At 40.1% G+C, this 17804-nt stretch overlaps 2 protein-coding genes across 4 annotated transcripts; both read left to right on the plus strand.

The window, feature by feature from the left end:
• The first annotated feature begins 38 nt into the window (after positions 1-38).
• Positions 39-13934, plus strand: LOC114556042 (mothers against decapentaplegic homolog 2). 3 transcript variants are annotated; one of them, XM_028578873.1, is made up of 11 exons: positions 39-93; positions 1689-2102; positions 3621-3710; positions 3942-4135; positions 4949-5083; positions 6476-6550; positions 7390-7443; positions 8149-8361; positions 8528-8665; positions 11512-11656; positions 12474-12597. In XM_028578873.1, exons 2-11 carry the CDS (start codon positions 1867-1869, stop codon positions 12595-12597), a joined length of 1404 nt encoding a protein of 467 aa, XP_028434674.1. In that variant the 5' UTR covers positions 39-93; positions 1689-1866. The 3 variants fall into 3 exon arrangements, with proteins under 3 accessions (XP_028434674.1, XP_028434675.1, XP_028434672.1); XM_028578874.1 differs by lacking the exon at positions 39-93 and adding an exon at positions 266-582 and having other exon boundaries at positions 6476-6538; positions 12474-13934; XM_028578871.1 differs by lacking the exon at positions 39-93 and adding an exon at positions 268-582 and having other exon boundaries at positions 12474-13934.
• A 2439-nt stretch (positions 13935-16373) lies between these two features.
• LOC114556044 (immediate early response 3-interacting protein 1) lies at positions 16374-17749 on the plus strand. The gene is made up of 3 exons (XM_028578876.1): positions 16374-16552; positions 17083-17184; positions 17320-17749. The coding sequence occupies exons 1-3, from the start codon at positions 16462-16464 to the stop codon at positions 17373-17375; spliced, it is 249 nt and encodes an 82-aa protein (XP_028434677.1). The 5' UTR covers positions 16374-16461; the 3' UTR covers positions 17376-17749.
• The last annotated feature ends 55 nt before the right edge of the window (positions 17750-17804 follow it).

Raw genomic sequence — 17804 nt, forward strand, 5'->3', positions numbered from 1 at the left:
CTGAGTGAAGGGCGGAGCTTGATTCTTGACATATCCTGCGCAGAAGTAAAAACATGAAAACTCATACTAGACCTCTTCAAATAATAAATAGCTGTAAGTAATTGTGACATTCTTTATTTCATTTTTTGCTCTTAATCTACTGTTGTATTTTTTCGAAAATGTGAATGATTTAATATCCTGTGAATATGCTATATAAAAAAAGCTTTTGCCTCCAAATCTCTCTAAATGATAAATATGACGCCGTGCTGTCAAATAAACAATAAGGATTGATAAGGACCTCAGCCAGCCAGTATCCAGAGTATGTCTTTTTATAATCCTCCAATCAGTTTTCTTTGAATAGGAGGGATTAAGCGCTTGTACGTAGCCATTAGGTTTGTTTTGTTGTTCCGGTCTACCTAACCTAGCAAACTAGCTCCAGTAGCACCGAGTAGCACTGGTAGCAACTTGAGAAGAGCCCACAAGCCTTGTCAAAAATTAGCTGCAGTACAATAAAGTGTAGGCATTTTTTTGTCAACAAGGTGCTTAGAGGGCTGCGCAAATCTTTTTCTCAAAAAGCGGAGCTTTGGACTCTTAAAAACTGGGGTAAATATTGAAATGTTTTTAGCTGTTTTCTCGACTTTGAAGCATGTTGTTTTGTGTGAGAGATGTAACGTCAGGTCCGTTAGCCAGCGGGAGCCAGGGCTCAGTTTGGAAGAGTTCGTCCAAGATGCTAACTCATTTTGTCGCCGTGTCTGTATTTTAATAAAAGGCATAAACACTCAATAGCTAGCTACGTTGATATAAAACATTATAATGTTTGCAAATTCATGAAGTGACATTTTGTGTTGTTCTTTTAATTATAGCCCGGACAAGCTGACGTTAGGTAGCAAAGTAGCGCGACTTGACTGTTGCGCATAGGAGGTTTTTTGTGGATCACAACAAAAGGATTTTTGATAACAAGCTGGCAGCTAGCTCAGTTAAGCTAGCTAACGTTAGCTGACCTAGCTAGCTAGATGAGGGCTTCTCCGTGATTTACCTCTGATCTGCTTACTTACGTTAACTATAGTTTTTCACTTTACGTTTTTAGCCAAGACTATTTCAGCATTTTGCTGTAAAACACTCCGCAAGCTAACGCTAGTGAACTTATTGTTGTGATTTGAGTCAAGCAGGCCCCCCCCTCCAGGTAGCTAGCAGCCGGCCTTCCCAAGCCAGTTGGTGTTAGCTCTGAGGGGGGTTGTCACAAAATACTCTCCTTATTCATGTTCATTAGATAGCGTTCACTGTATTATTCATTACGTTCTTTAGTAGCTGGTCGTGATTGCTTCCGTGCGCGGAATGCGACAGTATGTGGCACGCCCCGTGTGGTAACTTTATAAGTTTGCATGCTAGCTAGCTTGGATGTCGAGCAGTGTTTTTTTTTTTTTTATGACAAGCTAACGTCAAGTGGACATCCCTGCTTGTTCAACTCACCAAATGCTTAACTTCACACAAGTGGCAACTATCGCTATGTAACGTTAACGACGCTGCTGTCAAAACCGTATTACTATTTGATTTAATATTCGAAGTTTCATTGAATTATAAACACAATGCCTTTTTTATTATTTTGATGAGGCTAGATATAATTGTTTTTCTGTGCCATATTTTGTTTGTAACGATGTACTTTGTGTTTGTGTGTGTGTGTGTGTGTGTGTGTCTGACTCTCTCCCAAGGTGTCCATCTCTTTTGAGTATACCCTGCTAGCACTGGCTTCCACCCTGTGACTCATTGGTCACTAGAGGGGCCCCATCAGAGCAAGGGCCCAAACTGTAGCTCCAGGTACCTTCTTGTCTGTGTGCGTGTGAGATCTTGTGTTGAGTCCTCTGGAGACTCCCGGCTTGTCCAGCTAAGATGTCCTCCATCTTGCCGTTCACCCCTCCTGTGGTGAAGAGGCTGTTGGGCTGGAAGAAGTCTACTAGTGGCCCCGGTGGAGCAGGCGGTGGGGAACAGAACGGGCAAGAGGAGAAATGGTGCGAGAAGGCTGTAAAGAGCTTAGTGAAGAAGCTAAAGAAGACAGGCCAGCTAGATGAGCTGGAGAAAGCTATCACCACACAGAACTGCAACACCAAGTGTGTCACCATCCCCAGGTATACCTCCCAACACTTGATTGCTGTTCAAACTAGGCTCAGAGAAAAGGCTGCTGCTGTTACATGTCTCTGCAAGTGTGCTTAGTTGAGACCTCTGTGTCATATAACACAGTGAAACCTTGGGCTGATGGCAGATGCTGATCTTGCACTTCTCTATTTTTAATTCTGTTCTCATAATTCTGCAATTCTGACATGCAAACCTGATGACAATACTTAAATGTTTTCCAGGGATGCGAAATATTAAAACATGAGTTGCTCATTACAGAAGAGCTAATAATGAATCAATTCCCTGTTTGTTTACAACTGTACTTGCAGTTAGATTTGTGTATTACGCACAAGGGGAGAGAGACATTCAAAAGAGTGAGAGAAGATGTTCTCTTTATCAGCCAGCCGGCCTTGATGGCCCAGACTCATGTTCAGTGGGAACACTGTGTTAACAGATTAATTCCTTACTGATGTGCCGCCAAGTACCACGTCAGTTGTTTGTATGTCTGTAGATAGCGGCCTGGTTGTTATCGCCTGAGAATTGTTCTAGGCCGCAGTGTTAAAATTTGTAGAGATACAGTGGCTGGCTCGATCTGAATGAAATACTTTCTTGGAGAGGGCTGGACTAGTAGAAGAGATCTATACGAGAGAGGGTGGGTTACAAGCACGCAAATAATGCCAGATTGGGGCATTGCCACCAGCCATACTTATGTTGGCACATTTTGATTGTGATTGGGAAGCTTGTCTATCCTGCTTGCCACTTAAGCAGGTACACATTAAACTTTTTGATTGATTCTACTCCAAACACCAAGTTTCCTGCAGTAAAAATAGCTGTTGAATTGTATCTACATGCTGCTATGGCTGGTGGACAACAGTTGGTTTCCTGCCCTGTTATGAACCAGACAATTGCAATTTTGAATGGTTGTTGAGATCCCACCAATGGAATGAAGTACATGTGTATTTGTAGCATGTAACATGTAGAATGTGTCCTGTTATTATTCAGAAGCAACTACTCTCATTTGTCCTCATTCCAAGTTTTTTAATTTCTTATTTTTTTAGTTCATTTCCTTGTGAACATTTTGAGAATGTCTGTCTGAGCATTTATTTGGTTTTCCAAGGTTGCCTCCTCCCCCCCCTTTTGTGCCATTGTGTGTCCTCAGTGTTTGTTTGAATGTCTCCAGATAAGTTCTGACATAAACGACTATAGTGGGGAAAAAACGTTTTGAGTAATTTTAAGTGTTTGATGCAATACCACTGTTGATGAATGCTCTTTGTCTCACTCATTGTGTGTGTTAACAGATTCCATATTATGTTTTTGTTCCCTTAATTCTGTCAAAAAAGGCTTCTTTTATTTAAAGTTCCCATCTTTCATTTCCTCTGCTAAAAATGAGTAGATGTCTTTATTTTGTCATAAACTCTAATAAAAGAGGCCTTTTAATGTTTACATTACCCATACTGATATTTCTGAATGAGCCATGTCCCATGTTTATCATTTGTTTTTTGTTTTTGTTTTGTTGTTTTCTCTGTGCACAGCAATTGCTCTGAAATATGGGGACTGAGTACACCAAATACGATAGAACAGTGGGATACATCAGGCCTATACAGCTACCCTGACCAAACCAGGTGACTATCCTCAACTATTGTATGGTGTTGCATACAACTTTGATGTGGGAGAGTTGTCATTACAATGTTTGAGGTGACGGACATTTAGAACATCTTTGTGTCTCGCTCTCGTCTCCACCCAATCCAATCCATCTCCATTTCCCTCCCCTACCTGGCCATATAATGTGTCACCCCCTCTCCCCTGCATGTCTTCTACATCTCACCATCATCTTCTGTTTGCTGTTCAATCAGATCCCTGGATGGCCGCCTGCAGGTCTCCCACAGGAAGGGGCTTCCCCATGTTATCTACTGTCGCTTGTGGCGATGGCCGGACCTTCACAGCCACCACGAGCTGCGCGCCATCGAGGCCTGTGAGTATGCCTTCCACCTCAAGAAGGATGAGGTCTGCATCAACCCCTACCACTACCAGAGGGTGGAGACCCCAGGTGAGATTACAATATGTTTAAAATTGCAACAATATTGTATCGTGGAGTTATTGTATCGTGAGATCTGTTGATTCCCACCCCTACTTTTTACCACATTTGTCTTTATAGAATTTTGATGAACTTGATCTTATGGGAAAATGTTTTGCCTTAGAGATATGAAAATGGGCCAGACTGTGATGCACACCTTTTTATTTAATGGAAGTCTCCTTTTTTGTTTACTTTAAGGTGTAATTTGACATTTTAAGAAATGCGCTTATTGGATTTCTTGCTAAAAGTTAAATGAGAAGATTAAACAGATCAAACAAACCAGACATAATGTGTTCATTGGTGAGCTTTAGAGGTGCTAGTAAGCAGATATTTTTTTTACCTTTTGGACAGAGCCATGCTAGCTTATTCTCTGTTTCCAATCTTTATGCTTAACTGACTGCTGGCTGTAGCCTTATACAGTATTTAACAAAGCGATAATGGGAGTGGTGTCAATCTTCTCGGCAAGAAAGCAAACAACCGTTTTCTCCCAAAATGTATAACTATTCCTTTAAGAGTTTCACTAGTGAATGATATTAAAATCTGCAGTGAAACCGGCTTCATTCTGCCTTAACAAGCCATTAATATGTTTAAGATTTCAGTTTAAATGTCACCTGTTTTCCCTTTCATCATTGGCTTATTGCTGTGGCCAGTTTTTTCCCAACAAAAATGAAACTTGTTTTAAAGCACTTGTTCATTTTTGCATGAAAATGGGCCAAAACCAACCAGCAATCATTTTGGAAAAGCGCATCAATAATAAGAGTCTAACTCTAACACTTTTACCCGTAGTGCTGCCTCCTGTTCTTGTGCCAAGACACTCGGAAATCCTGCAAGATCTACCACCTCTGGATGACTACACTCATTCCATACCTGAGAACACAAACTTCCCCGCAGGAATCGAACCTCCAAACAACTATATACCAGGTGAGTTTATCACCGCACTGGATCGGAGTGACTATATTTGACTAATGTACTGAATGGTTACATAATGTGCCAAGTAACATCTGAAAATGAAGAAACTTCTTTTCAGTTTCTGTATGCAGTAGTGTATTACATGGTATTTAGTTTGTATATGTACGCATTTTTGATACTGATACTTTACTCAAAGAGAAACTTGTGATTCTCCATATCATGGGTTTAGCTGTAAATGTTTTTACTATTGGCATTACTTTAGGGGGGGAAAAAGTGGAACTATTATGCTTTTCTGTATTTCCTGTCATATTTATAATGCCATAATGTTTGATTTGCACGTTAAACGTGGCCAAAACAAATAATGTGGTCCATATTTCAACGAAATCCCCGTGAGCTAAAACATTCATTTGGTTTGGAAGCCTTTATCTGCAACTTTTGACAGTAAGAAGTGCTGCTATATCCTATGACTGTCCACTGCTAACAACAGTAGCTGCATGCTAACGCCAGATAGCTGTAACCTTGGCGGCCAATGCTGGTCATTTTCCCCAATTTCTGGACACGTTACTCCTGGAACATGTCCGGTTGTGTAGTATTTGGTTAAGAAGCCTTTTATCGGTGATTTTTCACGGTACAAAGTGCTGCTATATACTCGGTTGCAGTCAGTCTCAGGCTCCTGAGTGAAACAACACAGCGGACATGCGCTGGCCAATCAGAGCAGGCTTTTTTGGGGGGGGTGCTTAAAAAGATAGGCGCGCCAACAGAGCGTCTCAGACAGAGGGTGAATACAGGTGAGCCGACATGGGCAGTATGAGAAAAATTGTGTTTTTTGAACATTAAAGCATGAAAACATGTTACAGTAGAATCACAAAATACAAGTATGAACCTGAAAATGCTATATAATAGGCCCACTTTTAAACTATTTTTACCAGCGTATAACTGTTATCTGTCATAGCGTTAGACGTGGAAAATTGATCCAAAACTTTCCGAATCAATTCAGGAATTGATTCAGAGTGATGCCTCACAAACTCACCCTACACCAAAGGGTTATACATTATGGTCTTGAACTAAAGACTTGACTTAAGTGTTACTTACTAGCAGGAAAGCATCATAAGTCAAGTTTTTTTAAGGATTTGACAGGTTTTTGTATTCAGTGTATAACATGGTATCTAGTTTGTATATGTAAGATGTTTTTTTTTTTTTTTTTTTTTTAAATACTGATGTTGTATTACTCAAAGAGAAACTGCATATCCTGGGTTTAGCTGTAAATGTCCTCTTCTTTTGATATTGACATCATTTCAGGAAAATAAACGTGAAAACACTAATGGCAGCAGGTTAAACTGGCATATTACATTATGATAACGTCACAGCTCTTTCTTTCTTTTTCTCCTCACATCATTTTAACAGAAACGCCTCCACCAGGCTACATCAGTGAGGATGGGGAGGCAAGCGATCAACAGATGAATCAAAGTATGGACACAGGTACCCTAGACTAGCAACTCCTTCTCCTTTCACTGCGAGTCTGCCTCACCTCCCCAGCCAGATCGAAGTCAAATGCGTGTTTCATGGGATAAATCTGCTACAGATGCATTCGTGATAAACGATCAGCAACACAGTTGAAAAAACTATTTTAGACATGAGGCTTTATCCTTAACATTCTCCTTTGCTTCGACAGACCTGATCTACCCTGCATTAGAAGCCAATCTCAGATCACAGATTGCTGACAATACCAAATAGTTTGCCTAGAGAGCGGGCAGCTCTGTGAAATACCCGGTCCAAAGCTGTTGTCAGCATGCATTAGTGAAAATGCACGTTCAAGTCTTTTGAGTTTCTCCACGAATCTGTGGAAATCAACTTGAACAATTTAGGAAGGATGGTACATTCTTTGTCTCCAGCCCATGGAATATACCCTGTCTCTCCTGGCTGGCTCTAAATTCTCTGCCTCACCAGAGCGGGTTTGCATCCTTGATGTGCTGTTAATGATAACCATAACAGCAGCAGCAAGCTACTTATTGTTTTATACATCATCCATTTATTTCTCTGTGCAGTCAAGTAAGTTATAGTTCAAACTGTGCAATCCCAACAAACCACCAACAAAGCAAGCTGTAGGATGTACAGACAAGGCTTTTGTTACGGTAACAGTAAACTGCATCTCCACATCACTCAAATGCAAGTTGATCAGTTTTACAATACCATGGCATTCCTTTGCAAGACAGCTGCCACTTTCATCATGCGCCTTTTTGATCTGCTCCACCTGGTACCCGCGATCTGGTCTCCTGTGAACCCATCCTTCTCACCGACTCCCTGTTTTTCTTTGTCAGGTTCTCCAGCAGAGCTCTCCCCGAGCTCCCTGTCTCCTGTCAACCACAGCATGGGTAAGACGCAAAACGATACAAAGACTAAAACCATACAGAACAATCAAGCACACTGCATATTAAAGGTGCATTAAGCGATGCTAATCTAATATACTTTTTTTTTTTTTTTTTTGTCAAAATGAGCAAATATCCCACAGTCACCTAGTTCTTTATTTTCTGTGTGTGCTGAAAAGAAATCCGGGGTTAATGAGGGCTGTGGGAATGGAAAACAAACCGAAAGGGTGCGCGAGACATAACACTGGGGGGGCGGGGCTTGTGAATGTGCTGTCCGGGCCAGGAGTCATCAACAAGACGAGTTGGCAGGGAAACGGCAAAAGAGGGAAAGGACTGAAGAATACAAATAAAAAAAAAAAAATTACAAAAAAAACTTTTATTTACGGTAATGGAGGAAGAGACATGTCAACATCGGTGAGGCGTTTTAACGCTGCAGAAATCTCCTGCCATTTTTCGTTTAGTCAGCAGAGAACACTAGCAGAAGTAGTCGCCATGGCGCAGCCATTAATCTGGGTGGCAGAGATTCTGAATGGCTTTTTTTGTTTTTGTGTGTGTGGCAGTTGAGTTCAAATATCAACAATCTTTGCGCAGCATCGCTTAGTGCACTTTTTTAATACATCACAGCTTGACACTTTTCATCCGCTCATGAGCAGTGTTGTATCAAAAAGAGACTGTTGGGATGAACCTGACTGACGCTACCCTCTGCTGTAGACCTCCAGCCGGTGACTTACTCTGAGCCAGCCTTCTGGTGCTCTATAGCCTATTACGAGCTGAACCAGCGTGTGGGAGAGACGTTCCACGCCTCTCAGCCCTCGCTGACGGTGGATGGATTCACCGATCCATCAAACTCTGAGCGCTTCTGCCTGGGCCTGCTGTCTAATGTCAACAGGAACGCCACTGTAGAGATGACCCGGAGGCACATAGGTATGGCACAGCCTCAGGTCGCTTTTAAAGTAACCAATCATCTCTAGATCACCCGTTACCGTTTGTTTTTAGTTTTCAAAATGTACCACTGATCTAGGCATACGTGTGGACACATCTTGTTCAAGTCAGCTCTCGTGTTCTAGCTTCTGTCTGTCTGTGTTTACAGGAAGAGGAGTTAGACTCTACTACATTGGAGGGGAGGTATTTGCTGAGTGCCTGAGTGATAGCGCCATCTTTGTCCAGAGTCCAAACTGCAACCAGCGGTATGGCTGGCATCCAGCAACAGTGTGTAAAATTCCTCCAGGTAAGGTGCTGAAGATGTCCCTTATGTAGCAATTAGGGAAAATTCAGCAGGTACCTGCTGAACAAAAAAGATTTATAGACTGGTCATGATAATATATGGAGCTCTTTCCATGTAAATGAATATGATGCTGAAGAAGGCCATACACATCCAGCAGACCCACCAATGAAGATTTTAGAAGGCATACACCACCAAAAATTTATTTATGATATAAAAATCCACATCTTGTTGGCTTGAAAGGTGTCTCTGAAAGCTTTAGAACTATAGATCCTTTGCTAGCCTTTGATAGCTCCCTTGTGGTGGATTGCAGCTCTATTCAACTAGGATCAATATTGGCAAAGGATTCTAATGGAGACCCAGAGTCACGGCAAAAAAAACGTATTGCAGCATCCTTAGAAACCTCCCAAACCGCCTCTGCAGTACAGAGCATGTGAATTTCCGCTCCTCGCCAACAAAACGATTTGCTCCTTTAGCTCCCGGCCACTTGATTCCACTCGGCGCTCAACTCCGATTTCACCCCTCTCTACTCAAATCGCTCACCTCTTTCTCTAAAAAAGAAAAAGAAAAAAAAGCTGCGCTGTACTTATCAGATGAACGGCGCCCACCCTCCCTTCATGCCTGGAGCTCCGCCAGCAAAAGTTCCGCCTGATGGAAGGCGCTGGCGGCATGGAGAGGGAGGGCAGGCGCCGTTCATCTGCATGTAGTGAAATTGGAGCGGGAGAGATAAGGCAACGCTCTATGCTAGGGCTGCACAATTAATCGCAATATGGACTAGTGCAATATCCAAATTGCAGGGGGGTGCAATATTTGTTAAAGGCAAAATAAGTGTCAAATCATTTTAAATGAAGTATTGGGGTGCTGCAGAGACGTCCCGGCCTACAAATCGTATCCTACAGACCACTGTAAAGAAAAAATCTTTGTTTGGTACAGATCCTCGCAGAAATCACACTATAACCATTTTATTTTTATTTTATTTTAATATTTTCAATGAAATGAGAATAATGATACAAAAATGATAATTCCTCCAATATCGTGAATTATATCGCAATATCAATGTAAAATAATCGCAATTTTGGGCGCCTGGTTAGCTCACCTGGTAGGCACCCATATTTAGAGGTTTACTCCTGGACGCCGTGGGTTCGACTCCGACCTGTGGCCCTTTGCTGCATTCATTCCCCCTCTCTCTCCCCTTTCAAGTCTAAGCTGTCCTATCCAAATAAAGGCCTAAAAGAATGCCCCCCAAAAAATCGCAATTTGATATTTTCCTCATATCGTGCAGCCCTACTCTGCGCTCCATTCAGAATCCTCTCGCTCCGCTCACATGCTCTGCTGCACCACAGTCCACCACTCTGCCACTGATCTGTACTCTGTCAATCAGTCTAAGTGGGATGCTACTTTTACAGTGTCTGATTTAAAGAAGGCACTGTAAAGTTTTGCTTGGATGTAGGGATGTAACAATGCATTGTGAATCTATTTAAAATTGATTTAAATGTTTAAAAAGATTACAAGTGGTCGAGATAAAAAATGAATCGCGATGCAGTTTTTAATTGGCCTAGAGCGTTACGCTAGTTAACATACTGTACAGCAAGTAACTAGGGCTGCACAAAATCTCTAATTGCGATTTATTTTTTTACTGATATTGCGATTGCAATATGATTCACGATATTGAAGGGGATGATCATGTTTGTATCATTATTCTCATTTTCATTGACTAATATTAAATCCTTAAAAATTAAAATGATTATAGTGTGATTTTCTTTTTTTTTTGTTGCAAGGATCTGTACCAAACAAATATGTTTTATGTAGTCTGTAGGATGGGATGTGTAGGCCGGGACGTCTCTGCAGCACCACAATACTTTATTTCAGAATGGTTTGACACATATTTTGCCTTTTAACAAATATTGCGCCCCTCTGCGATTTGGATTAGAGATGGCCCGATACCATTTTTTTGCTTCCCGATACCGATTCCGATACCTGAACTTGCGTATCGGCCGATACAGAGTACCGATCCGATACCAGTGTGTCATATATTTGATTATGTTTTAACAGCTGTATACTACTATCCCTGTATGGATGTGATATGATTTCTATCTTTGTCGGTCTGGCTCAGGTTAAACTCTTTGTGAAACATGAACAAACCGAAACAAAGAATGCCACAGAACTTTCTTTTATTATCCAGTTTGACAGTCAGTTATAACGGAAAAAGATCATCAATAAACTACTTTAACGTAGATTTTCTTTAGGGCTTTATTACGTGGTATCGGATCGGTGCATAATCTCCAGTACTTCCCGATACCAGCGTTTTAGGCAGTATCGGAGCCGATACTGGTATTGGAATATCTCTAATTTGGATATTGCACTAGTCCATATTGCGATTTCGATAAAATTGGGATTAATTGTGCAGCCCTACAGGTAACGTCAGCCTGCCGTAGTCTATATCCACGACGTTCCACTTCTGGGATTGTTCAGGTGCCGCTGGATGTCCTGTAATTTCGGCCGGATATCCGTTACCTTCCGCTTCCTTTGTGTTGGCGTTCTAAACTCCTGTGGATTTCAGATCTCTGCAAATCCAGACAGCTAGCTAGACTGTCTGTCCACTCTGAGTTTTCTGTTTTGCACGACTAAAACAACCTTTTGAGCATACACATGTTCCACCAAAACAAGTTTCTTCCCGAGGCTATTTTGCAGCAGCAGCTTAGCGCCGCCCAAGACGATTGTGATTGGTTTAAAGAAACGCCAATAAACCAGAGCATGTTTTTCTCCCATCCTGGAATGCCAGACCCTCCTCCGCAGTGGAGAAAAAAAAATCACAGACAAACCCCACATTAACCTTTTTGTTCCTTTTTTAGGTTGTAATCTAAAAATCTTCAACAACCAGGAATTTGCAGCCCTGCTGGCTCAGTCTGTCAACCAGGGCTTTGAGGCTGTTTACCAGCTCACCAGGATGTGCACCATCCGCATGAGCTTTGTCAAAGGCTGGGGAGCCGAGTACAGGTGAGCCCTGCCAGCAATACTATATTTCAATAGCATAATTCATACATGCATATCTGTTGAGGTTTGAAGTAAGCTGATTTTCTACTAATTTAAAAAAAAAAATGTTTTACGGGTGTATGACTGTTTATATGTCATAGCGAAAGACATGGGCAATTGATCTAAAACCTTTTTAGTTAAAGTGCCCATATTATGCTCATTTTCAGGTTCATAATTGTATTGAGAGGTTATATCAGAATAGGTTTACATGGTTTAATTTTCAACAAACGCCATATTTTCTTGTACTGCACATTGCTGCAGCTCCTCTTTTCACCCTGTGTGTTGAGCTCTCTGTTTTAGCTACAGAGTGAGACATCTCACTTCTGTTCCATCTTTGTTGGGAGTCGCACATGCTCAGTAGCTAGATAAGGACTACTAGCCAGTCAGAAGCAGGGTATGAGGGCGTGCCACGCTAGCAGCTAGGCGAGCATTATAACGTGTTACAGAGTGAGCCACGTTGGTCTCTGAAGTAAAGGCTGGACTACAATAGAGCTGTTTGGAGCAGTTTGTGAACAGTGTTTTCTGTTGGAGATGGTAAGTCCCTTTGGGCTTTTCCACTTTGTAAACCAATAACGTGCACAAAAAGATATATAACACAATAAAGGAAAGGGGGAAAATCCCAAAAAGCATAATATGAGCACTTTAAGGAATTGATTCCACAGAAGGGTTATACATTAAGGACTTGACTGAAGTGAAGCTTCATAAGTCCCATGTTGAATAGGTGAAAAGGCTGTGTCAGCACAGACCTCAGGCATTACAAAAGTACGTGTTTGTTTTCCAGGCGGCAGACTGTCACAAGCACTCCTTGCTGGATCGAGCTGCACTTGAACGGCCCCCTGCAGTGGCTGGACAAGGTTCTGACTCAGATGGGTTCCCCGTCTGCCCGCTGCTCCAGTATGTCCTAAACAGCTAAAGAAATGCCCCCAAAAAACGCAGCCCATTACATGATCATTAAATTCCCAACTTGTGAGTCCTTTCATGAAAAGAAAGAAAAATAATAATGGAAACCCCACAGAATGAATTTTCTGTAACATTCTCCATAGTATTTGTGGCCCAGTTCCACACCCCTCTTTTAACTTTACACACACACACACACACACAAAAGAACAAATGCACCTACACTGTTGCACTCACACATACAGACTTCATAAAAAAAAAAAAAAAAAAAGAAATTGGCACTTTGTTACCCATCTATGTCATGCACCTTGTTAAATTGCTTTTCCCCAAATCCTTAATATTAGATCTATTTGTGGTACAAATGAAATGTATATTGGTTTTTAGTCCAGGAAGTAGGGGAAATACCAAAAATATCTGTGAATAGTTTCTCAGTATTGAAGATTGCTTGTATGAGTAACACAAGCTTGAATGCTAAAATGATCTTTGTTCCAGCCCACCCCAACCATTGTTCTGAACCTAAGTTTACTTTACTTTGGGGAAGCTTGGCCCCATCTTTTGTCAAGGGGAGGTGGCTTGGTGAAGAAACGATGATGGCCTTGGTGGCAGTTCTCCTCCTGAAGGAAACGCCACACAATGTGTTTATGAAATTTGAATTGACTCTGCCAGAATGGCCCTTTTTTTTTTTTTTTTTTTTAACTCTCGACGTGTGTCGTTATAAGACATACTTCTTAATGGACAAATAGGAATGTTAGTTTAAAAAAGAAAAAAAAAACGAAGTAATTCCAAAACAAACCCAAACAAACTGCAAACTCGATCTGGATGTAGTTTATTTCTTTGTCATTATATGGCACTCTACATGTCCATGGTTTAGTTGATTTCCATCCCCACTGAACAGCCTGCTATGGAAGCTAATGAGATGTTGGCCAGGCTTTGTAAGGTGCACTGGGCAGGGACCAGAGAATATCAGCTGTTTATCAAAAGCTTATTTTATTTTTTTTTCCTCTTTTTGACTCGACACTGGGAGTCCTGGGGCTCTCCATGGTGAAGCATTGAACGTGTCACCGGGAGAAATTGAAGTTATCAATGAATTAATTCTGTTTTTAGCCTATATCCCCATTGTTTTGCTACTTTTTTGTATTCTCATGTATTTTTATATATAAATATACTTAAAAAAAATTCTGTCGTTCACTTTTTATTAAAGTAATATTTTCAAGACCACAGCTGTTTCTAAAGTGACATAGAGGGCATGGATCATTCCTTCATTTTACCCAAAAGGTTTAGTTTGAATTAATTTCCAATTGCAGCTCTTTTGTCTTGTTTAAAAAAAAAAAAAAAAAAAAAAAAACACCTCACTGCCCCATATCCTTCGTTTTTTTTTTCCAAAGAAATCCGGTGCATTTAAAGTACACAAAACGACAGATTGCCTGAAACCCCTCATCGACTTTGCTGTTAACAGTTTTAATGATTCCAGAGGCATGTAAAACTTTGTAATGGCCATTCATTTAGTCATCTCTTCACCTTTTTTTGAAAAACACTCGTGACCTCTTGTAGCCTTTTGGTGCTTAGTCAAGCGGGTTAAGGTCAACCAGGTACAATTGGCTTTAAAAAAAGAAGAAAATGTTACAGAAACATGGAAGGAAAAGTGGTTTTCTTCCATGAGGAAAGAAGAGCGAATGTGCCTGCACACTAGGACATTCTGTGTTAATGTGTGTATTGTATTTGTTTTGTCTATTGAATACAGTATGTACAACAAAGACTTATTAGCTTAAACTCTGCCATTATTGTCATTATGTGGCTGTTGCGAGTTTAACATGTCCCCTCCCTCTTCCCCTCCCCCTTCCCTTCTTTTTGATGTATATGTGTTTACCTTACGGCACTAGTGATTGTACTTTAAGTGCACCTAGTGAAGTTTGGACTGGGGGAATTGAACCATGTGTTATAGGGTCCAGTGTTACATTGTTTTTATCTTTGGCCTACAACATATGAATGTGAAAAAAAAATACATTACAAAAACTGACGTGGACCAGACGTACATATACATAACAGTAGTACAGTATGTGTGTATTTAACAGTAATCTTTTTTGCAAAGCAGTCAGTACAATAGATGTCGCAGTTGTTTTACCAGTAGAGGGCGGTATTGATAGAGCAGTTCTTTTTTTTTTTTTTTTTTTTTCTGACCATAAGCTTCTCAGGCGTGTGGCATATTATGCAGACTTCATAAAACACTAATAAAGATTTTTATTCTCATGATTCCGTCTGTGTGTGTGTTTCTTGATTGGAGATATTAGTGATAACTGTCAAAAGAAAATATGAAGACTGGTAGTTGGATGTGGATTTAGTCATTCTAATCATTAATTCACAGGTGAACACTGGATTCTTTAAAGCAGTGTGGTTTAACGCATCGGACCATGCACTATAACCCTTTTTTAACCCTTTGTGTTATCTTCCCGTTGACCACGCAGCTTTTTGTCCTTCTGGGTCAAAATGAAAACTATTTTTTTTCTTCAATGTTTTGGTCGTCTTTGACACTTTTGTGGCTTCTTTGTTTTGAAGCTTATTTTTCCCCAAGTGTTTTTGACACTTTGTCGTTTTTTTGTTTCTTTTTTTATGTTTTTGGCAACTCACCATTGGCATAATATTCATATCCTTGCTGAAAAGAGTGAAGGCTAAAAGAAAAAGGATATACCGTAGCTGTAAATACGTACTTTGAACTGCGTGGCGTGAGAGAGTTGATGGGAGAAATTCCTACACATTGGACCTTAAAGTACAAATGTGAAATTCTACTTCTAAATTGTATTTTACTTCATAATTCTACTTGACTACATTTAAGTTGCAAAACAAATACTAGTTACTTTTTAGTTTGCAGATTCACATTTGACATACAAATCATTATCCTATAAAATAAGATGCATTTCTTACACAAACTACTCAACAGTATATAAAGTAATTAAAGTAGCTCTAACATGAACAGCTACAACAATCGATGTATATTTTTCAGGACTTGAAATAGAACATTTTCATATTGTGTTATTACTACTCTAGTGAAGGGTGCCACCTCAATCAACTACATTTAATGACATGTTTACATGTTAATGCATCAATAATAAGGGGCCCACTAGCTGGGTTTATCACTGCAGTACAAATCATTCTTAGACAATGGAAAAGCCAAGTAAGGCCTAGTTTTATAGACTGGCTGAAGTTAATGACGGACACAGCCTCATTTGAAGATCTTATTGCAAGACTGAATGATCATAGGGGTAAATTCTACCAGGTCTGGTCTCATTTCCTGCATTTTATTCAATTTTGAATTGACTAGTGCCCCATAATTAATATTTTCAAGCGTAATTCGATCTCAGCCAACACCCCCATATTATTTTTATTTTTTCCTATTTTATTGATTATTTAGGTGTATGTGAATTGTTGTTGCCCAGATTGCTGTATAGTGTTTGTTAATAATAATAATAATAATAATAATAATAATAATAATAATAATAATAATAATAAGGGGGCAATAATATAACACAACAAATGCATTTACTTGTGATACCTTAAGTACATTTAGCTGATAATACTTCTTGATACAAGTTTTACTTATAACACTGTGTTTTAATAGGGTGGTATTGCTACTTTTACTCTTTACGTTTAATTAATTCGTTTACGACTCAGTCTTTACTTGAGTAAATGGTCTGAAAACGCCACTGCTTTTTATAAGGTAACCGTGCATTGCACAAGATAACGGCACCTTCTTGCGTGTACGCAACGTCTGTCTGACAAGCACGACAAGCTGTCATTCGGTTTGACCTTCCTCAGCCACCGTAGGCTACGTCAGTAGTAAATACTGACTGCTACAGTTAGCTAGCTGTGAAAACAACATGGCTTTCACTTTGTACTCTCTTATTCAAGCAGCAATTCTGTGCGTCAATGCTGTCGCTGTATTACACGAAGAAAGATTTCTGAGTAAAAGTAAGTGGCTTTAGTTCCAATTGTATTAGCTACAATTGTTTGTATGCGCCCATAGATGTCAAATTCGAAATAGGTTAGCCAATGCTAACTAGACAGTAAATTGAACGCTAGAACAATTGTAAAAACATAAAACATTTGGGATTAATCGGTGAAGGGTGACGTTACTAGCTTTACAGTACAGTTTCTGTTACTAACCTGAAAAGTCTATGTAAAATTACTGTACCAGACTCTAATGAACGGCTAAACATGTGTGACAGAGTCTAGGCAGCCCACCGTTTAAATCGAATGAATAATTTGCTACGATTTCCTACTTTAAAAAAGCTTTGTTGAACAACTTTATTAACAAAGCCAATGTACAAAAGTCAGGCAGTAGGCAGCCTTAACAAAATACTGGTATAGCAACCTAACATTATGAAGGAAACTAGTCAATCAGAGAATGTTTTATTTTATTATAATATGCTGATCATGTCCATCCATCCATCCATCCATCCATCTATCTGTGTCTGTCTGTGCGTTTGAACCACCTTTAGTTGGCTGGGGAGTAGACCAAACTGTCGGAGGTTTTGGTGATGAGCCAGGCATCAAAGTGCAGCTAATGAACCTTGTCCGCTCTGTGAGGACAGTGATGAGAGGTGGGTGTTGGTAACACACACACACACACACACACACACACACACACACACACACACACACACACACAAGCTCCGTGAGACTCCTTTTAGCTCTGATCATGTCATCTACTGTCTTTTTTTTTTTTTCCTCTGCAGTGCCGTTAATCGCAGTGAACGCAGTCTGTATAGTGCTGCTGCTTCTGTTTGGATGAGGAGTGAGTGGGTGAAGATGGGACATAACCCAGACTGCTGTCAGGAGATCACCTCAGGAACTCTTCTGCAGAAACATTTGATCACTTTAGCTCACAAAACGTCTCCTGTCGGCCTGAATATGAATGTTATCATTTAATATGCCACATCAATAATTTGTTAGGCCTGTTTTATACAGCTCGGTGATTTACAATAAGTACATGCAGCTAGAATGTACCCTATTAGTTTGAATAGTACAATAAAATGCCGAATAGTTAACACTTAATTTGAAGAGTGTAAAATGTTGTGATTTATATACTGAAAACACGTAAATTAGTAAGTCTTGTATACGTGGTATGGTTGTTGAAATAAATAATAAAATTGTTGTTTTGTTTTTTTTAAAGTGTGCTAACGCGTTTCATTTCCTGAACGATTCGAAGGTGTGTTGTTTG

This window comes from Perca flavescens, chromosome 5 (genome assembly GCF_004354835.1).
Source record: "Perca flavescens isolate YP-PL-M2 chromosome 5, PFLA_1.0, whole genome shotgun sequence".
Classification (NCBI taxonomy): domain Eukaryota; kingdom Metazoa; phylum Chordata; class Actinopteri; order Perciformes; family Percidae; genus Perca; species Perca flavescens.

Coding starts and splice junctions, on each gene's coding strand:
- LOC114556042 (XM_028578873.1), top strand. CDS start 1,867: ATGTCCTCCATCTTGCCGTTCACCCCTCCTGTGGTGAAGAGGCTGTTG. Junction 2,103..3,620: donor AAGTGTGTCACCATCCCCAG/GTATACCTCCCA, acceptor CTCTGTGCACAG/CAATTGCTCTGAAATATGGG. Junction 6,551..7,389: donor GAATCAAAGTATGGACACAG/GTACCCTAGACT, acceptor TTTCTTTGTCAG/GTTCTCCAGCAGAGCTCTCC.
- LOC114556044 (XM_028578876.1), top strand. CDS start 16,462: ATGGCTTTCACTTTGTACTCTCTTATTCAAGCAGCAATTCTGTGCGTC. Junction 16,553..17,082: donor AGAAAGATTTCTGAGTAAAA/GTAAGTGGCTTT, acceptor AACCACCTTTAG/TTGGCTGGGGAGTAGACCAA. Junction 17,185..17,319: donor TGTGAGGACAGTGATGAGAG/GTGGGTGTTGGT, acceptor TTTCCTCTGCAG/TGCCGTTAATCGCAGTGAAC.